Source organism: Pyxicephalus adspersus, chromosome 4, assembly GCF_032062135.1.
Source record: "Pyxicephalus adspersus chromosome 4, UCB_Pads_2.0, whole genome shotgun sequence".
Taxonomy (NCBI): Eukaryota; Metazoa; Chordata; class Amphibia; order Anura; family Pyxicephalidae; genus Pyxicephalus; species Pyxicephalus adspersus.
The window spans coordinates 44,287,718-44,310,401 of NC_092861.1; the positions used below are offsets into that span (position 1 = coordinate 44,287,718).

The 22,684-nt window shown below is 39.2% G+C and overlaps 1 protein-coding gene across 1 annotated transcript in view; it reads right to left on the reverse strand.

The window, feature by feature from the left end:
- Positions 1 to 22,684, reverse strand: part of VEPH1 (ventricular zone expressed PH domain containing 1) — a 163,345-nt gene that overhangs the window by 84,675 nt on the left and 55,986 nt on the right. The window contains exon 7 of the mRNA XM_072408020.1: positions 12,266 to 12,486. Coding sequence (XP_072264121.1) covers positions 12,266 to 12,486 — 221 coding nt within the window. The remainder of the gene's footprint in view (positions 1 to 12,265; positions 12,487 to 22,684) is intronic.

Consider the following 22,684-nt stretch of genomic DNA (forward strand, 5'->3'; position numbering starts at 1 on the left):
ACGAGAGAGAAAATATTAAAAGGGGAATATGTGGGGGGGGGGCAGGTGACAAGGATTTGATTGGGGACGCTGCCAGGGGGGAGGTTTATGTGTGATTTGAGGGTCCATTGGGGGTGCATTTAAAAGAAGAAACGAGAGAGAAAATATGAAAAGGGGAATATGTGGATATATTTTCTTTGCATCCACTAGAGCAGTTTAATTTGGAAAGGGGGGTTGGGGGGGGGAGGGACGCAAGGATGAGAGCGAGCAGAGGAGACATAGGATGATCCCGTGCACGTTCCTCAATTGGGTGCAAGCATTCAGTATCCTAGCTGGGGTGATCAGTGAGAAACAGCCAGATCAGTGTGCGGCATTGTTTTGCTACCTAGATTCGGTTCGTGAGGCCTATAGGCAGTATGGGGGGGTATGTTGGTTGCGCTATGACGAACAGTTTCGCCAGCGCAAGGCGGTGAGGCCATCTCTGCTATGGGATCATAAAGATATTGGCTTATGGATGAGGCTGATGGCTGGGGGGAGGCAAACGGGGGGTGGACAGCCTTTTCTTGGCTCCAGCACCTAGGTGGGGGGTGGGCAGTCAGGGAGCAAGAAAAAAGGGGTATGTTGGCTGTTTAATGAAGGGGGGTGCAAATTCGGGGGGAGTTGTCGATTTCGACATGAATGCGCCGGATGTGGGGGCAACCATGGACAGACAAGATGCTTTAAACAAAGTTCGGGGAGAGGGGGGGATGGTGTTGGGAAAGGGGGAGACGCCGGTGAAGGTAGGAAGGATGCTCCCCTTTTTAGATAAATACCCCAATAGAACAGCAGCCAAGGTCTTGGAGGAGGGGTTTAAGGAGGGCTTTTGGATTCCCAGTGAGGTGGTGGGCACGGCAAGGGAACCCAGGAATTTGACTTCTGCGCTGCGATTTCCGGAGGTGGTGAAAGCTAAATTGGATAAAGAGGTGAGTCTAGGTAGGAAGAGTGGCCCCTTTCCTTGCCCGCCGCTGGAAGGTTTGGTGATTTCTCCCTTGGGATTGGTCCCCAAAAAGGAGGTAGGTAAATTTCGAATGATACATCATTTATCGTACCCTCGGGGGGGTTCGGTCAATGATGGTATTGATCCGGCGGCTTGTGCAGTAGCTTATACATCCTTTGATGCGGCGATTAAGTGGGTGCGCAGGTATGGGCCGGGAGCATTGTTGGCAAAGGCGGATATTGAGGCCGCCTTCCGGCTGTTACCGGTTCAACCTGGCTGCCTGAGGTTCCTGGGTTGTAAATGGGGGGGGGAGTATTATGTCGACAGGTGTCTCCCTATGGGTTGTTCTATTTCTTGTGCATTATTTGAGCATTTCAGTACCTTTTTGGAATGGGTGGTTCGTTTTGTGTCAGAAATAGACTCTGTAATTCACTATTTAGACGATTTCTTAGTGATTGGGCCGGCGGGTAGTCAGGTGTGTAGAGTGTTGTTAGCTACTTTGCAGCATGTAGCAGAAAAATTTGGGGTTCCATTAGCGGATGACAAAACGGAAGGGCCGGTGACGGCCTTGACATTTTTGGGCATTGAGTTAAGCTGCGTACACACCTGCAATTTTTCTCGTTGGAAAGGATCTTTCACGATCCTTTCCAACGAGAAAAGACTGCACGATGCATGAACGATGCTGTACATACAGCACCGTTCATGCTCTATGGAGAGGGGAGGGGGAGAGAGACGGAGCGGCACCCTGCTGCGCGCTCTCCCCTTCCCTTTCATTAGGATCGGTCGTCGTCCATCGTCCATGGATCCGCCAGGACGGTCGTCGGACGATGGACGACGACCGACTGTACACACGGCAGATTTTCGCCCGATAATTGGCCGATACCGATTATCGGGCGAGAAAAATTTGCCGTGTGTACGCAGCTTTAGATTCAGTGGCAATGGAGAGTAGGTTGCCGGTGGAGAAATTGGCTGCGCTTCGGGCGGAAGTGCAGGCGGCCATGGGCAGGAGGAAAATGAGGCTACAAGAGGCGCAGTCGTTGCTGGGGAAGCAAAATTTTGCCTGTAGGGTGGTACGCATGGGCAGAGTGTTTTGTAGGAGGTTAGCGGCAGCTACAGCAGGGGTGAAGGCGCCAGGGCACTTTGTTAGACTGAATAAGGGAGTGAGGGAGGATTTGTTGGCATGGGATTTGTTTTTAAAATTTTTCAATGGGAAGGCTTTGTGGTTAGAAGGACCGGTTGATGCAGTGGACTTGGAGCTATTTACAGATGCAGCTGGTGGGGGGGGTTTTGGGGCGTATTTTCGGGGAAAATGGTGTGCAGGCACTTGGCCGGAGCTTTGGGTGAAGGATGGGCTGGTGAGGAATTTGATTTTGTTAGAATTGTTTCCAATTGTGGTTTCGTTAAAATTGTGCGGTAAGGAATTGGCGAATAAGAAAGTGCGTTTTTATTGTGATAACATGGGGGTGGTGCAGGCGATCAACAGTTTTTCAGTATCTTCTGGGCCTGCGGTGAGGTTGTTGCGTCATTTAGTTTTCAAGTGTATGGAGCACAATGTATTTATATTTGCTAGGCATATTCCGGGGGTGGCTAACACTGTGGCCGATGCTTTGTCTCGCTTTCAGTGGCAACGGTTTCGAGAGTTAGCTCCAGAGGCAGAGGAAGTTGGTCATCAATGCACGGGTCATCTTTGGGACATTGCAAGGGGATTATCGAAGGTTTAGTTCAGAAATCGGTGAGTGAGGGAACCTGGAAGGCGTATTCCAAAGTATGGGAGGAATGGAAGGCATGGGAGACAGAGGCAGGTAAGGGTGGCGCTTGGCAACCGCTTCAAGGGGTGTTATGGCTGTTGGCCAAAAAATTTGCTGAAGGGGTGTCGGTGGCTTGTGTTAATAGATTTGTGGCAGGGTTGGCTTTTGGTTTCAAACTTAGGGGAGAGGAGGATTTTACGAAGGCCTTTATTGTTAGGCAACCGCTGAAGGGGTTCCGGAGGGGTAAGCAAGTACAGGATAGGAGGAGGCCTGTGACTTTTTGAATTGTTACAGGGGTTAGTTGGGGGTTTGGGGGTCATCTGTTTTGGAAACTATGAGGCGGTTCTGTTTAGGGCGGCTTTTGTAACGGCATTTTTTGGGGCTATGAGAGTTAGAGAACTGGTGAGTCCGGCAAAGGATAGGCCCGGGGGAATTTTTGTGGAGGATGTTGTGATTACTGCGGATAAGGTAAGTCTGAGGATTAAGCGGTCCAAGACGGATCAAGGGGGTAAAGGCTTTTACGTGCATCTGTTTGCTTTACAGGGTTCCAAGGTTTGTCCGGTGCGAGTGGTGGAGGATCTGTTGAAGGTTAGGCCTGAGGGGAGTGGTCCGCTATTGAAGCACGCAGACGGGACCTTTTTGTCCCGCTTTCAGTTTGTGTCTGTCTTCCGGCAAGGTTTGGGTAGGTTGGGTGTCAAGGTGGAGGAGTATTCCTCGCACTCATTTCGGATTGGGGCGGCCACGGAGGCGGCAAGATGGGGTTTGGATGAATCAGTGATCAAGAAAATTGGGAGGTGGGAATCTAGGCGGTTCAGAGTGTATGTGCGGCCGCATTTGATTTAACAGGTTGTTACAAGTAGTGGGGGGTTTGGGTATTATCAGGGGGGCGGGGTGTGCAAAGGTTTTATTATTTGTGATTGCTGGCATGGCATATATTTTATTTGCAGGTGCGGCCCCTGGACTGGTGTGGATCATTGGCCATTCTTATGTGTGGTGGGGTGCCAAGAGAGCTGAGGTCAGGAAGGACGGCAGACAGCTGGGGGTGGCTAGGTCTGAAGCCACGGTTCGGTGGATTGGGATATCTGGTATGCTTTGGAGTCGTGTGGTACCGGAGGTTAGGAAATTCGCGTCGCTGGACAGACCGCCCAATGTTCTGGTGATCCACGCTGGAGGTAACGATTTGTGTATGAGAGGGATCAGGGAATTGATTAGGGATATTAGGTCGGATTTGTTGTGGTTGCAGGTGGAGTTTCCTGGGATGGTGATAGTATGGTCGGATATAGTAGCAAGGACCTCGTGGAGGGGGGCGAGATCTATGGCAGGTGTTAATAGGGGAAGGATTAAGGTGAATCAGGAGGTTGGGAGATTTTTGGCCAGGCATGGAGGAGTGGTGGTACGGCACCGGGAGTTGGAGGAGGACACAGGTCGGTTCCTGAGGAGAGACGGGGAACACCTGAATGCAATTGGAACGGATTTGTGGTTCTTGGGCCTGCAGGATGGGGTGCAGAGGGCCCTGCGTGTGTGGAAGGGCGCTCAAGGGTGAGGAGTCATCCTTGGGCGCGGTGGCGGTTGGGGTCGGGGGTAAGGTAAGTGCCCGTGGTAAGTTGGTGGTGAGGGGGCATCTCTGGTGGTGGAGTCCCCCTTTAAGATGTTGGAGGGGGCCCCTAAGGCAAGGTGGGCCTAGGGGCCTTAGCGGTGATTATGGGGGGTTGCAAATATTGCAACTGGGCGGGCTTTACCTTTCAGGACCTGCAGCCTAGTAAAAGGAAAAGTTTAAAAGTTTAAAGAGTTAATCGGGATATTAAGGGTTAATAAGGGAAGTAAATGTTATATGGGAAGTTATTATACTGTTATTATATGGTTAGATATATAGTTATTTATATTTATTCATGTGCAGGGTCATTTGTTAATATTAATGTTATGTTTGATTATTTTATGTTATTTATGTTATTTAAAGTTAACTAATGTTATGTATGTTAAGTTATTTAAATTATGGTTATTTATGCAAATATATGTTAATTGTTTGTAAATTAATGGCTGCTTGCCAGCCAATTTAAGTCCAAAAAGGAGTATGTCGTTTATATAATAATAATAATAATAAGGGAGGTAAAGAGGGGGAGGGGGTGGTTGGCAAGCAGATTGTGAAAAGGTAATGGGAAAGGTTAAAGATTGGAAAAAGGGGGGGGGGGGGGTTGAAAGGGGGGAAGGGGAATGTAACAGGGCAAGGCATCCGCACTACCCTGGTCATGCTATTTGGTGCCTGTAGTCAGCAGAACACTAATACAAGCATTTTTTTTATATAAACTAAACTTGCACCTGTAGTTGGTGTTTCAATTCTTAAAGTTAACCTAAACTTAAAAAAAGTAAAAGTTTGTTATATTATAAAGAACAGCGCAATGACATCACGGTTGCAAGCCACCTGACACCAGGCAGAGAAGGCCCTAAAAACAGTCCACAGACACACTTAGTATACTTTGCATGAAATAGAGAGAGAAAGGAAAAGGCAAAAAATTAATCAGAGTAATGTTCGTGTCTCCAAGTTTTTCTTTAAATACTCATGCTTTTAAATGATCAGGATGTTTGGTTTTCAGCAATGAATAGCTATGTTTTTAAACAGCTATGAAAAATATGATGGACAAGTGTAGAGCTGGGCTGTCAAGGGAAATGCCAGGGTATGGTGTCATACATTTTAGAGGGAGCCCTGTTTAATGTAACACCAGGTCATACCCAACACTCTCCAACATCTGTCCAGTGTTGTTCTGTTTTGGAATTGGTAGAAAAGAAGTGCATTAGTTTAATTTGAGAAAGAAGGATGTAGTGAAGGATTCTTACTTGTTGTTTTTTTATGTGTCAGACTATAGCCAATAAAACTACCTAACATGCAGCAGTTCACAAATCTGTTCCATGTAGGGAAGGACCCCCCCCCATGCTAATACAAATTACATATGTTAGGGCTGGTGGAGGTTGTCTCCCATTCAGACCTAAGTCAAAGCCAGACCTGCAATTGGTGATATGGTCTGGGTATTAAATAGCTATCTGTTTATAATTGATATTAAATTGCTTTGCAAGTGGAGATGTCTTCCAGGATTGACTTCCTTTATGACTATGAGGGGTCTGTATATAAATGTTTTCACTCAAGATTCAACAAACTTCTACTCAAAATTGCCACATTTTTTCACATTGGATTCGATTGTATGAATGTTATCCCCTAGATTTTACGTAGTCTAATACAGTAAGCTGTGAACATAAAACAGTTAAATGCTTTGTGCTTTTTTTTGTTAAAGGCTGACAAATAAACAGGATGATAAATAATGATGACATTGACATTTCCTTAGAGAGTGTCCATATCATTTGAAAGAGCAGCAATTATTTTTCTCAGTTCATAAGGGTACTTTCCCATTTTACAATTTGTTCCTTACAATCCTGCAGACATGCATATGAAAACATGCATTGCAAAAAAACCATGTTCTTCAGAAAAACATCATGGTTTCACTTTGAAAAGGGGCCCCTTGACACCCTAATACTCACCTTGCCATTGTTCTTCTAAAGGTTCTTACTTAAAATATTCAGTGTCATCTGGTGTCGAATGTTAGGGGGAGCGGTGGCGTCAATCCTTATGGCATGAAGCAGTGCTTGGGCCAAATGATTGTCCAGGATAACAATGGATAGGAATGCAACCCCCATATACAGAAGCAATTGGTATAGCCCCTCACTACACGAGAAGCTATGAGAAGCATTACCAAAGGAGTATCAGTGAGACAAAATACACCTTTGCAAATACAGTGTCAGTTTGCCCTGAATGGGTCACTTTGTGAAAACACAATAGACACTGAATGTTTTGGCAGTGAAAAAGTGCAAGGAAACAACTGTACTGTAAATCAGCAAGTTGGCTTGTTTGCCTGGTAAGAAAGTCCCACTCCTTCCTTGCCTCTTTGCCCTTTCCACCAGTAAAGACAGCAATACCAAAAGACATAATCTTTTTCTCTCTTTTTCAGCTTAAAGGAATTCAGTAACTATTTCTTCTAGTCTGTACAGCAGCAAATAGCAAACATGTGTATAAAAAATTGGTTATTATAAAGATTTTTTTTCCGAAGCATTTCATTGCTGTGTGGCTGTCATCCACAGCTCTGGGATCTTTGACAGCTTTCCAAAATTTAGTTTAACAGGCTTTTCTAACACATCCTATGGACCTTAAAGGCAATATTTTTTGATGATGGCTCGCTACCCTATTTTGACTTGATGGTGTCCCGGCAGTGTAGCCTAGTGACAAACAGAAATGGAACTATTAATTCCTTTCACTGTACGAATTTGTCAAACACATATGTTGTAAATTGATTACCAATAAATATCTAATGTTTTTCATCATTAAAGTGGCCACAAAATCCCATGAGGAGTGTTTGGCCTACAGCCTTTAACTTTGTTCTGTTGTTATTTTTCCAGGGATGTGGAACCTGAAATGTATCATCATCTTCTCAGTTGTAATGTGCGTAAGTTCATGTGTACACATTGTTCTCTGAACATTATGATAAACTAATAAAACTCGTAGCATTATTACCAAATGTCAAAGCTACATGAATATTTTAAAAAATACACAGCTACAACTGATTACAAAGATGAGTTCCTTCTCCTGTAGTCCTCTGTATGAGATTGGAGTACAAACAGCATGAAACTCCACATGGAAGCACACAAGAATGCCTGCAAAATTTTAGATGTGTGCAATAAATTAAACATAAGAAGAAAAAAATTATTTCTTCAAACTCATAGTCATTTTATATTTTATTTTCTTGAGCAATTCCCTATTGTCTTCCTATGCAAATTCTTGACATAGCTAAACTGCCCATTCCATCATAAAAAAAGACAGACCACTTGCACAGTCAATGAAAAACACATGAGTTGTAACTTGTACCATATGTCAAACAAGACCTCTTGAGTGCAGGAAAAATTAGATAATTTCATTCAGGCGTTAATAAAAATGATCCAAACTGTATAGTTTGGCATGTGTGTTTACACTCTTGTTCCCTGGAATGACTAAAATGATCAGCAGACACTCCAGCTCCAGCTGGTCCAACTTTTTCCTGAATAGGCTATGGGGCAAGGTATCATGAGCTACAAGACTGACCAAAGGAAATGACACTAAATTGATGATGTTTTTGTACAATTTTGTTTCCTAAGGGACCAAAGCTACTGAATAGCAGTTTCTAATTTAAAGCTCCACATTTTTTTCAATTTCCTAAAGTAATCCTATACTGAGAAAATGCACACACAAAATGGCATTCGTTTAGCCATTATATGGTGCAGGTTGGTATAGTGTCCAGTGTTCCACAGAAACATTATTTGATGTTCTCACTATCTATGCATTGCATTGCATGGAGTTGCTACAAAACACTGCACACATTTCTACCCATTTTTGTAAACTCCCCTATTAAATCTAATAAATGGGATTAGAATCACAACACAAATAGCTAAAGATTTCTGTGTGTTGGGGTCATTAAGATTCTGTAAAAAAATTATTTATGCAGTGCAAGATCAGGAAAGAAGACATGTTTATATTCTTCATCATGCTTAACTCTGATGTCATATTAACTTGTCAGTAAAGGATAGTTTTTTGTTCTTGACCCCCTAGATTGGTCAGACTGTAACCCTTTTGTAACTGTATTGGGCAAATGTTTGTTCACCTTTTTCACCAGGAGTCAAATAAAACTTTGCTAAAGAAAATGGAATGAGTGTGTCTATACAGGAGCATAGGTCAGAATAGATGTCCAGGTGCCTAAATACAACCATCATACACAAGAGGGATATAACAACTGGTCCAAACTGTGAACTATTAGTCACTTGTATTTGGACAGTTTGTGTGTGATGGGACAGCAAATGGGACAGCTTTTCTTTACCTATTGCAATACTTATTAATGTCAAACAAAGGGAGAGAGGACTAGGGAAAAAGAGGGTTAAAGCTGCTTTATTTTCTTGCGCTCCCTAATGCCTTAACCCATCCCTGAAAGGAGTTTTCTAAAGAAATGAAACAGAGCTTAAATGTTATAATATCAATGAATGTAATATTAGTGAACTAAAACAGGCAACACTATCACTTTTTCTGTCCAAGAGTTTTAATTGACAAAGTCTTCAGTATGTTAACTATAAAGATTTAATTTTCCATTTTGCCGTGTGAAATAATCTTCCCTGTAAATGGGATTGTCTGCCAATTGTCAGGCTGATTTTCTCTGCCGCAAAATTCAGGCACAATTTATCATGGAAATGAATTCTCTTACAGTGATTTTAAACAGTAACTGTGCCTTTCATAAGAAGATTACTTCTCCTTATCGTATAAAATGATAGCTGACTGCAAGAATTAACTACTTAAACATTGGAGTTTTAGATTGCTGGTAAATAATTTCCTCTGAATGTTAGAAATCACAGACTGTTGTAAGGGATGAAAATAGGCCTAATTGTACTTAATGAATAGCAAAAAAGTCATTCAAAATAAACACATCGAGCTATAAATCCCAGTTTTAAGAACAAAGCTGAAAAAAAATCAACATCTGTTTCAGTTTTAGTTTATTTTCCACAGAGAAATAAGATGGGGAAACTATGAACTGCTAACTAGAAATGGGTGAACATAATATACTAGACCCATAGTCTAGAAGTAAACAATGGACAGTCCCCTGAGTAGTCTTACAAAATAGCCAAAATTGCAATAAAGCAGGCAAAAAAATATACCACAGTAGAAAACAGATAAAGTATAACAAAACAAACCACTTTCTTGTAAAAAATGTGTCTAGGCTTTCCACATGGATTTTATAAAATTGCCATCATTAGGATTCATCTCACAAAGCTGGCCAGATTAGGGAGGGGGATCAAGTTTCCAATGATGCTTAAAAACGTCAAGGCAAATTATGACAGAAACTCCTGTGCAGCCAGTTACTTAATGTGCACAATGTAAGTTCACAAAAAAACCCTTTTGACTGGCCCAACAAAAGTAAGTGGGGTCTGCGGAATGATAAGCACCACAGGAGGATCAGATCAGGTCAAAGATTTAAAGCCCCCTACAGACATTGAATAGATGTCAGATGATTTAGCTGTTGTTATTTCATAAATGAATGAATGAGAGCTGTTCACACAGCGTTGTTCTGTTTTATGGGGAGGGGAGAGGAAAAGCAGGAAGCACTGTGTTATGGTCTGCTCCATAGCAGTGCACAGCAGTCATTCCAACACCTTCAGGGGACCACTGTACACGTTTGGATTTTCACCCAAGATGGGCACAACCATTCATCTTGGGCAAACATTATTAAGATTGGAGAGTTAAGGAGTGATACTGGCACTGTAAGAGTTGTCAGTTTTGTGAGCTAAACCTAAAAAAAGTTGATGATTCTAACTGTAGCAATGTTGTAATCAAAATAATATTGAATACTTTGGTGCTGGGAATCCATGGCATTTGGAATATGTCATTAGCAGTTGAAGAATCAAAATATTGCTCTAGAGTACCAAGTAAACCCTAAAACATTGTTGGAAATATGTATACATACTACCATTCATACACCTATCTGGCTCTGCAGTGTGGTAGAGGCTGGCTGAACAAAACAAAAAATCATTAGACTGGTAAACCAATTTGTCTAAATATTTCACCAACGTACAACAGAAATTTGTATGTGACATGACAAATTTGTGTAAAAACTGCTGACCGTGGTGCTGATTTATAGAAGCTGGTGCATTAAAAATTGAACATTCCATAGCAGTCATATCCCATATTTTATTCAAAACTTAACGTCTGACTGGTACTTCTAGGGACAGCAATACTACAATTGCTTTTATTTAACTAGTATTTGCAATTTAGCAAAGGTAAATTCACCTGATGTTTTCATTCTATGTCTAGGTTTATATAGCCTTATATACATAGACTTCGAATTACACAAGACCTATGTGAACATTACACTTTTGCAAAGCATTTGAAAAGCTTTCAGTTAGCTTCTAGCAGACTTCCTAAGGTATTTGAAGCACTTTTCTGCTTTAGTTTGAAGATGTCAACCACAGATCATAAATGAAGCACTATCTGGACACTTTAAATATGCTAACTGCAGTATTTGGCTTGTTGATGTTCAACAAGTTTCAAACATTTAGCACCCTTAATCCCTCTTTGGGGCAACACTTTAAAACTATTAACTAGACCCTACTACTGTATGAACCGATCTATTTGTTTGACACCAATACCCCCCTATATAATAAATAACTGCAGTCCTGCTGTATTCACATCCTTAATAAAGATGCTCCTTGAACTTTGGCTAACTAACCACTCGTGATGGTGACCTTATACTTTTTGTAGCCAATGCTGCCTGGCAGTCAGTAGCAAGACACCAAAACTTATAAGGTGTCTGTAGAAAGGGCATTCTTTTCAATGACCAAAATAGTAAGCTGTACTTTTTCTGACAACCTCCTATAGTTTTAGTAAAGGGAACTGAACATGCTTTTTAAAGTTAGGTAATGTAATACTAGTGGATCTGTCAGTTTTTTATTATTGTCTGTTTAATTGTTGCAATGTTCCTTCACTTCCTGTCTCTTAAATGGTTGCCTGAAAAAAAGGAGGTGAGGGTAAATATCTCTAATGGTGCTTCGATTAGCAGAGCAATCTGACAGGGGTTCAAACCTTTTCCATATTACATTCAAAAAATTACTCCACCCACTACACACACATACAGAGCAAGGGTTAATTGTTGTTTCTGTCTAGAGAAAACAGAATAGCCTGCATTATATGTGATGCGAACCAATAGATGGGCACTGATCAAAAGTGACCCACTGGAGTGGTCATAGAGAGGGGGTATAATAGGACAGAGGGGGTATAATCTGTAGGAGCAAAGAATATTCTAAATAATGTGACTTGAATTGGAACTTTAGTTCCAGTTTAAAAATCTGGCATCAGGCAGGGCTTTATTGCAGAAGGGGACAAACAATGTTCCTTCTTACAATAGGCATTCTTACCAGACTGATCACCATCTTATCTGTCAAAATTCACTGAACTGCACATCTGCTCCGCATTGGTTGTCAGGATACCGGGCACATCCCAGATTTCCCTACGGGAGCTGGGACGCAGATGGGAGTTACATCTTCTCTGCCTGGCCCATCACGATAGCTGAGGATTGGAATGAGGAAAAGAAGAAAGAAGAAAATGGTGGCTCTCATGATGGAATGGGGACAGGTGAGTATAAACCAGGTTTAGTTCCACTTAAAACATTTGTCCTAGGTCAAACAAGAATTTAAGAGCGTTTAAAGTGTATTTAAAAAATTGAGATGAGAATTTTGCAATAAAGGGCCTGTCTGTCAGTCTGCTTTAAGTGAAATTCAGCACTCCCAAATAGGATCTGGGTTTATCAACCCCCAAAGCCAAAGCTGAAAAGTACTATAAAGACTTCAAGAAAGCCGCTTTAATTAGGCTTAACAAATAAGGCTTGTCAAATACTAAAAGAAAATACTAAGAAACAAATACTAACACCACACGTTTGCCTTGGTAATATCACATTATGATCACTTTATTAGGCAGTTGCCTCTTAGCAGAAATGATAATATACACTACTACCTGCATGCTGGCAATGCTTCGTCTGTCAGGTGTTCATTCAGAATCTTGGCTATTGCAGTCAGGCTGTTACTCATTCTACACATGTCTCTTTCTGGAATACCGAGGATTTCATTAAATGTGTTTGTGATGTTCCTAATCTCCATGAGAAGTAAATGATGAAATGAATGTTCCATGTTATTCAACTGATTCACCAGATACGTCAAACACATCTTGGCTATAGCCTATAAAGTAAATGATAAAATCCTCATTACCGCACAATTAATAACTGTGTTGAAAACAAACCAAAAACTATGGTTAAACTGCTTACAAACAGTATAACATATTTATATCAAGAAAATCTCAAGCAACACATGTATAAAGCTGAGAAATATGGTGCCTGAAGCCAGACTATAATACCAGAGTAAATAATTATTTAACGATTAAACAAAGAGATTAAACACTGCATTTGCTTTCATTACACACGGTGGTACAGAAACTACCGTCAACTGACTAAAAAATGATAAATGCTCTCCTTTAAGTCAAAACCGTTACCATATAATGATTACAGAAAATAAAAGAACATTGAGACTTATCGATTTGCTTTAGGTTCTACAGTCATGAGAAAAAGTACATCCTCTTTCATTTTTCAGTTCCAAGGTTTTACATATTCGTATTTTCATGAAACAAAAGAATCTGGTGCAGGTTTTAAACCATTCCATCATGTCATTATTTATTAAACAAAAATAAAGCAAAAATGGAGATAAATAACTTCAATACCTTTAAGTAACTAATCTTCTGTATGACTTTATCAGTCTCCCAAACTGTTGAGGAGGAATTTACATCCCTTTTAACCCCCCTGGTGTTCTAATTCTGTCCATTTTTTTACGCAAAAAGCGTTACATTGTTTTGCACGGAAATTTATTTTACATTGTAGGCCTATAATTCTTAGGTATAACTCACTGAAATATGTCCATTATTTAATACATTTAATAATAAACTTTAAATAAAAAAATAAAAATGTTAAAAGAGTATGCAAAAAAATACTGAAAACTGTAATCTAACTGTACAGTAGCAATTATAATATATTTATAAATATAAATATATATATATATATATATATATATATATATATATATATATATATATATATTATTAAGGGATTCCTTTGTATTGGATTTAATACAGCTATTTTGTATTGAATCCAATACGAAATTATTTGAATTTCCTGCCGCGCCCTCCTGCACACACCGATGCATGCGTCAACGTCACTGCACTCGCCATCTGAAAATCTGAACAAAAGGATGCCGCCCGAGGATGGGACCCGTCGGGCAGGATGCCAGAGGACGCGATGGGACAAGGTAAGTGTGTTTTTTTGCATGTTTTTAGCTATAAAAAACATGCAAGAAGCGGTAACCCCAAGTGTGGCTTTTTGCATGTTTTTTTTACCCCCAAGCCACACTCAGGAATACCGCCAGGATAAATGTCCCACCACAGCAGTTCAATCAGTTTGAGGTCTGGACTTTGACTGGGCCATTACAATATATTGACAATATATTTTCTTTCTCAGCCATTCTGTAGTAAATTTGCTGGGGTGCTTGGAATCCTTGTCATATTGCATGACAAGACCAAATCAAGACCCCTCCACTCTGATGAACAGCCTAACAGAGAAGAGGCTTCTCCTGGCAATCCTTCCAAGCAAGTCATGTTTTCTTTTACTAGTTGTAATGTCATGAACCTTAAAATTTGTTCTGTAGAGTCTGGCATGTAGCTTTGTTATTTTACAGTTTGTTTAAGCATTGCAACGTCTGATCTTGAGGTAAATTTGCGGAGACATCTACTCTTAAGAAAATGCAAAGCATACTTGCTGATTATGACACATAATTCCCTTTGCTGTCGTCCTGCAGTGATAACAGGTCTAGGACCTGTCATCACTGCAGGGATGGGTGCCACCATTTTTCTGCCAGGTCCACAGTGGACTTCCATGAAGGCAGCAATCCTGTTCATTTACTGATGTAACTCTTGCACATGTGCAGAAGTTACATTATCCACGGAAGCTGGCTGCACACAGAGCCAAACTGCAAGCTATATGGCGCATGCGTTGTGTAGTTTAGAACAGAAATTAAAAAGAAGCCACCAGGAGTTCGGGAGTTAGCTATTTGACAAATAGCACTACCTCCTGCTGCTTTTTCTCAGTTTAGGTCCACTTTAAGTAGTCATCAGTGAAACTGGTTATATTGGAGCAATTTATTAAAATTTATGACACAATAGTAGAAAGCAAATTCTGAATCATTTTTCACTGCCTGTTCCATGACACTAGCTAGTTTTTCCACACTCTGAGTGCGTATTCAATTACATTGTAGCATTAATATAACCCACTGCCAGGCTCAACATTAGTATGTTATTTTTATCTCTTCACTGAATTGCTGTATGTCTTGATGACAGATCACTTTTATGAAGTTTCCTTTTAGGAACTTAAAACCTCCTCTCTCTTGTATGACACATCCTATTACATTACAGATGCCTAATTAAATATTTAAACATAACAGTCCCTTGCCTGCTTATTCCCTGGTTAATGTATTATTGTATTTTTTTTAATAAAAGGTCCAGTTGCTGCATCTTGTGTCTCTTTTACACATCCAAACAAATACCCCAATAGACCACTGCAAACATTCAGGAGATGTGTTGTGGGGATCAGGTTATGTCCCTCAACTATGGCCTTAACTATGGGTCTCCATTGTTAAAGGAGAATGGGAACTGCTGGGTTCAGGAGGAAGGGGGGTTCCCACTTTTCATGGCCAACTGTGTTTAATGCATGGTAAGGAGCCTTATATCTACTGTTTATTAGGGTGAACCCCAACACCTACAGATTAATGCATACTCTCCATGTTTTTTTAATGATTTGTATATGGAACTAAACTCATCTCTCCTTCCTCTACGTTTGACCACCTCGGCTGGATCTTCATCCACCTTCATTAGTCAGGGTAGAATACTCCTGAGAGTTTTATGCTTCCAGCACTGAATTGTATGAGCAGCTCAGTGTAAATTCTGCAGAAGATTGTCAACAGGCAGGTAAATTTTTTTTATTGCAGAAGAGACATAGCATGTTCCTTCTGCAACTAACCTGCCGGCTCACAATTAATTTATTTTTAGATTGTATTCAACTTTAACATGTTATATGTTTCTCTCAGCATCAGCCAGCAAGTCCACATGTATTGAAATAATAGTGTCACATTTCATTTTCCAATTGATTTCCAAATAAAAACATTTTGATGCTATATATGGCAATGCTACTTACCACTGACTTCGTGTCTATATTTTAACTTCAATTTATATAAAAAAACACATATTGTAGTCACACAACTTTATACTTAACACTGTTCAAGATGAAAACATCAAAAAGAGAGTTTTTTTTCTACATTATGCTTATTTTTGTAAACTCTCTAGAAGGATCTATAGTCAATAACATTACAGTGTTGTAAATCTTAAAATTGGTTGTAAATAATTACAAATAGTGAAAGGACATCCCGATCCAAGTGCAGCATAGGTAGGGTGTATTGACTGGGGTGGTATGGAAAACAGGGTGTCTTTTAGGGTACAGTCAGCATAGGGAGAAATAATGATGTTCAGTGGGGGGGAGTGAGTGGAGCTCAGGAGCCCAAAGCCTCTTGATATAATGAAGAAGATGGCATTCCAGTAAAACAGGAAATCTTGCCCACCCAGCCCAATATATCTGTCGGTAATGGGAACCTTGGGTCTATTTTGCCCTCCTTTTTGTCTTATTTATGTTGCAAATTTATTGTTTGTAAATTTATTTTGAGATTACATCTCTGTGTCTTTGATGGTGGCAAATAAAATAAAATGTTGAATTATTTATGACTTTGGAGATTAACTGAAACACATACAACAGGGGTTTTTACAGGGATGCAACCAACAAAAGGTTATGTGTAACATGAATAATGGTATATGATTTTTTTGGGAGTACCCAGTGAGCTGGTGAAAACCTGCTGCTGGTGGTCGGAGCGGTTGCTCAAGGTAATACACTGATGTAACCTTGGGGAATGTTAAGATGTTTTTTATAATTGCACATATTGACAATATTGATACACATGTGAAGTTATTCATCACAATAAAGCTGTGGCCTGGAATCATTACATAGAAGGCATCTTATCTGTTATTTAAAAACGTTGTAATATAGTAAATTACAGGTGCTTACAAATCTCCATTCCCACCTTCCCAAGGCCAAGTAGTTCTATACTGTATGACAAAACAGTATAAAACTGTGAAATTAGCTGTTTGCTTTCAGTGTGAAGGTAATATAGTCATATGACACAGTGAGTCATGTGCTTTGCATTAAAACCTGTTTTTGTTGTGAGCATTGTAACCTGGAAAGGACCCAGCTAGGAAATTCCTTCATTTATTGTCATTTGCTGTCACAGGAAGTTAATGCTCAACTTTACTACCATAACCAGTCAGCAGTGCTTTAAATGACATTTACACCGTTTCTACAATTTTAAGTAGAACACCCAAATCGCTAACCTCAATAAATAAATAGGGTTACGCAATATTTGGATGACTTTGAAAAGAAATATCCTACAAGTTTATCAGCACTAAAAAAAAAAAAATCGCCAGCTTCAATGAACTATTCATTGCTTATCGCAGAACTCTGTTTTTTGTCCAGATATTTGGTACTCACTTATTTCTGTAGTCAGATTACCTCTGCCCTGGAACACTGACCAGTGTACATACTCACTGTGGCAATAAATCAAGGTTCTCATGTCTGGAGTCATGCAAAATAGATCACTGGAGCCACTCCAAAAATAGTTAGATTTCACAGGTGATTAATGAACCGAGTAAATGTTATTTTTTATTCCAGTAACACAATTTGTTAAATGAGTTTGAATAGTATTTTCCTAAAATAGCTTGTTGGAGATTTTTGCTAACATGTTGGGCCATGCAGTTGAATGGGTAATTTATTATTATAAATTTTAATTCTGCATAACTGGGCAGTTTTGTGATCTGGGCATCCATGATCGACAGTACAGCCAGGCTTGGTTACTAGCACATACAGCCTGTCAATTGGACAGGAAAGGAGCAGCAAAACAGCACTGATATTCTTCTAGTCACCCAGCTCTCTTCTCCTACCAGCATATTACCTGTGTGCCCTGTGGCAGTGTTAGTAATCTTTTCTGTATTTGCCTGGAATTTAATAATAAGCATCTTATATAAGTATAATGTAAGGCACACACGCTGTTTGATGCTATTATAGTAACATATACTAACATGTTACAATGCACAAGGACAAAGCACAATTTACTGCCTAGGGCTTGTTTAAAATGGTGCTTGGGACAGCAGTTGCTATGCGGCTCCCAACAGTTGGCACCTTGCCACCAACTCTGCTACCCACTCTGCTGTTCTCCTTGAAAAAGTTTGAACATTTTACAGACTGTAGCAGCAGGTGGTACTGAACCTCCCCTTGTTGCCCTATTTATTCTCTATTGGCAGCCAAAGGTTAGATGCAATGTTTACAGTTCAGTGGTCTGATTAATCAGTAAAATCATCAAAACCACCAGTCTGAATTAGCCCTAAGACTTTGACTAAAACTACAAACTGAGCTGTCTAATAGGAGCTAAGTAACTGTAACGAGTAAAGCCAAGGTGAGTTGGATGTTGAGAACAGATTTTCCTAAACGGCTCCATGGGTATAGGACCCTGCCAAACACACAGCAGTACCAGCTGCTGAAGTATGTAGAGGAACGCTCAACTGCGAGCATAGTTTACAGATAATTGTCCTTTTAAACTTAGCCTACCTGAAATTGAAATTAGCCTAAGCAGGTTGAAATTTTAACCTAAACCTCTAACATCTGTAAACAAGAGGCTTTACATCAAATAAGCAATGAGAAAGCCAGAAAAACTTGCAAATAGGCCTATTTCTTGTCCATAATGGTGCACTGGAAGCCCACCAATGTACTTCAAAATGGCAAAGTGTGATTTGGCTTGAAAGCTCCATCCAATGGTTTAAAGGAAAAAAATCTAAATATAATTTAGCAAAAATGTATCTTTACCCAAGTAAAAAAAAAGTTTTATAAACATACCTTAAATAGGGAATAAAGATAAAGTATAAACACGATCACTATACATTACTAGCCAGCATTGGAAAGTTACTGTTTGAATATAACTGCACCTATATTTGTTTGTCACAGTGAAATTTCATAACTGTCCCTGGTCTAAATGGAATGTTCAAATAAAAGCACCAGATTCTAGTAAACTGTACAATTCCTGGGTTTGTAATCAAGCTTTGGAGCACTTAATAAGAACACTCTGTGGCATACTGCTACATAATGTTTTGTGCTACATCTTCTCTGACCTCATTGGCACTTCCTTTGAGCTATGGCAGCTATCCAGTTTGGCTCTCCATCCCCCTGTAACAATAAATCACTGCTATAGTCATGTATTACTTGATGATAACAGCAAGCACTGAATCACCAATATTAGAGATCTGTTTCTGCAGAAGTATCTGGGGGAAAATAATTAAGCCCCACCTAACATAAAACCAATGTACCCTTTAAAAGATAAAAAGACACATGAGTGTACAGAAACTAATAGTTATTTTCACCATCATGGTCCTAACATGCCAATCTTATGCAATGTGTTAGAACTGTGGCTGAACGGTGGCTTTACTAATTTACTGGAGAAGAGAAGTGTGTGCACTTGCAACAACACAGTTGACTACTGTCCCTGATATTGTATTTACATTAATAAGTTCTTTACAGGGCAAGCATTCAGGAGTCAACCCAATCTTCTATGTCTAAGCAGTATGATGCACATATCTGTAGGTTTAGTTACTATCACTTGACAATGCTCAAGTGTGTTAATAACAATTGTCATATTTATTTTAAATGCTTAACACAATTTACTGTTAAGCCATTGATAATGTTTTTTTTTTTGTGTGTGAGTCCCCTTTTTTAGGGATGCTTATATCACCTACTCAATATCAGTTTACCTTCTAAGGAGCTCTGAGATTTTTGGCCTTGAGTTCCCCTCAACTGTATCTTTAATATGGATCATTTAGAGGAAGGAAGTTACATTTTATTTTTAAATAGATAGAGAGCAGGGGTTAATCCCCTTGTAAAATGAGCACTGTAGATTTCGCTTTTATAATGTACTTCTTTCCCCTTTAAAAACAAACACATTCAGAGGTAGTGAAAGCTTTTTGGTATCTGTGAAATCTGAACTAGAAGGCAGTTATCAGGCCAGTGTCATCTATTACAGTAATTATTCTGTATGCAATCCAGAGAGTAATATTATCCTCTTCACTGCTCTGGTGTGCTCAGCGAACTGAATAATCAAGATGTTCAGCTGATTCTTGTAATGACCAGTAAATGAATGGAGAGGGTTACTGGTACAGAGTGATGACCTTTCCATCGGCATTTTAGCATATAGGAAGCACTATTGTCACATACTGTATCTGCTGTTTACTCAGCTGCCTCATCCTAGTTAGGAATAGGGTAAACACAGCATTTGGCATGATGAGAAAAGGAAGTACTGACCTGTGCTAAATGTGGTCACAGGCTGTGCTTCTCAAGTGATGACTTGTTATTCAAGAACTTCCTGATCTAAGTTCCAAGGCACCAAGAAGGTCTAAACTGACTCACAAAGCTATGCTAACTTAAACATCACAGATTGACACTCATGTTTACTAACTGTATAGACTACTGGTTTTACGATCATGGTTTATGGTTTGTGTATTTCATTTGTGTGTATTTCTCCTTTTAAATATCCAAAAGTGAAGAGTGTACTATTTTTTTTCTTTAGACAATTTTTCATTTCTATATATTTATAGTAAGTCTGCATTTCTTGGAATGCTTTTATATAAACACCTACCACTACTGATATGCTCAAACTTGGCAATTGTGCATACAATGGAAAAAGTATAATAGTACCAATAATGCAAAAAAAGTATAAAATAAAAATAGTTACTTTCAGTGAAAACCACATATTAAAAAGATGAGTAGTCCCTAACAAATAGTACTAACAATAAAAGTAGATTTTTTTTGCAAATTGTAAGTGGTTTGGGTTTTGGGTTACCTTATTGTGATGGGTAGCTTCATAGACTTGTATGGGAAAATGGCAAACAAAAGCCCATCCAGGCTGTAAAAGGATGGCTCATAAATCCTGAGTTCCCATATAGCTAGATATAATGATCATTTTACCTTGAGGTTTTTAATTAAGGTAACAACACTCTCCATTAGTGTTTCTCAGTTAGAGTTCCTTCAGAGATTGCTAATTTGTGATCCTTATGCCATTTTAACTGATACCAATGTTCTTTTTGGTTATCTGTAACAGGTTTACTTTACATAAGAATTACTTTAAAGAACTCCTGCCATCTCAGTGGTACTTCTACAAAGGAGATCTTCTGTATCTTCTTTGATACTGTATACAAGACCACTGCTAGCAGGTGTACTCCCTAGACTCTAGCAAAGTACACTGTCATTTATTGTCTAACATTAAAAACAACTCTAACTTTCCAATCCTTAAAATCTCTCATTAAAGTGCTCACATAGCCCTTGCCACTAGGTGCACAGCTTCACTTTGGTTAATGGCCAACATCATTCATCCCACTGTGAGCCCAAGCTGTCAAAGACACTCCCCTGTTAAGTGTGCATCATCACACCAACCTCTATTGGAGAAGAATGCCAATAGGGGGGGAACCTGTAAGTTTATGTGAATAGACCACAAGTAATATATATATATTGATTTGAAAAAATAAGCCTTTTCAGCTTTAAATTGTTATGATTGCTTAAATATTTGTAGTTACACTTACACAAAGAAACATTTTTAAATCTGTTATATGAGACATCTGTAGGCTGTCATTGCTGACCTTGTGATAATGAGCCTGATTTAATAAAGCTTTCCAAGGCTGAAGAGGATATACTTTCATCAGTGAAGCTGGGTGATCCAGCAAACCTGTAATGAAATTCCTAAAAGTCCTATTTGTTAGCAAATGTTTTCAATCCTAAACCAGATTCCAGGTTTTGCAGCCAGTGATTGATCAAAGCTCTCCAAGACTGGACAAGACAGACTATCATGGGAGAACCTTGGTGATCCAAAAAACCTGGAATGAATCCAGTCCAGAATTGAAAACATTGGCCAACTGATAAAAAACGATTTTTAAAAAATCTATTACAGGTTCTCCTATGCTAGTTCACCTATCGTCTCTAGTTTTGGGGAGCTTGAATTAATCAGGCCCTGTACATGGAGGTCTAAGAGAATGCATGATAAGCCAGGCAACTATCATTTTCATGTTCAACGTTTATTTAAACAAAACTGATATATGGATCCTCTTAGCTAAAATAAAGATGACAATTAAAGTGGCATGAACTTAAAAACTTAAATGCAATAATATATGAGCTGCATCGCTTATGGTATAATTCTAGACAATTGTAGTTTTGTACCTATATGGAGTTAAAATCCGTGCTAAATATGTATTTTTGTCTGAGGTTTTGAAACTTTTCCCTTACTCCCTGTCCCAGTGACTATGCTGCGTGCAGAAAAGGAACTAGTGATAATCAATATTTTTATTGATGTCGAAATTCCTGTTAGGTATCCTGATGACAACATTGCAATAGACATAGAAAGTGAGGAAAAGTACACCCAAAAGGGTCATGGATAACAGTAAAAAGTAAGGTTCTCTATTCTAGTCTATCCTATAAAAAAAGTTATGTCTAGACATATACTTTGAAAATTACTATATATTTTCATAATTTTTGACTGTGCCTGTAAATGGTTTCAGAGGTTTAACACTCCATAGGTCTATTTGGTTATTTTGTCCTTCAGGTTAAGTAGGGAGGTCAATTGAGCAATTATTTTAACATCATTTGACTAATCTTTTTTTCAACAAATTAATATATATATATGAATTTGTACATCAGGATTGGAAAACATGAAGTAGAGCAGAATATTGAAAAAGTAACATACACAAGAATTAAACAGCACTTATTCAGTGCAAGAAAACAATGGGAGGCTTTATATACTGCACATGACTTGTCATTTTAAATCTCCGTCATTTAAAAACACAAATAGTTGCTGCTTGTTTTCCTATCTGGCAATGATGACATTATAGATTGCTTTCATTTTCATCCAAGTATAATAAACTTTAATCAAGAATCTGCATTCTAGAAGGGACTTCAGAATTTAGAGCAGATTAAAGGCAGTCTAATCATATGAACAAACAATTTACACTAATTGGGTTCAGTTCTGCAAATCTCAGTTTATCTAAGTATAATCATAATACTCATTATCAAGCCGTTAGAGGGATTCATTTGTACCAGTGACATTAATTTTGCTAAAGCACTGTGTATTTTACGTACCATGTTTTTATTCTCAAAAACCTTTTCATTTATTGTATTTTTCATCATATTTTCTATCTTGGATGCAAATCTCA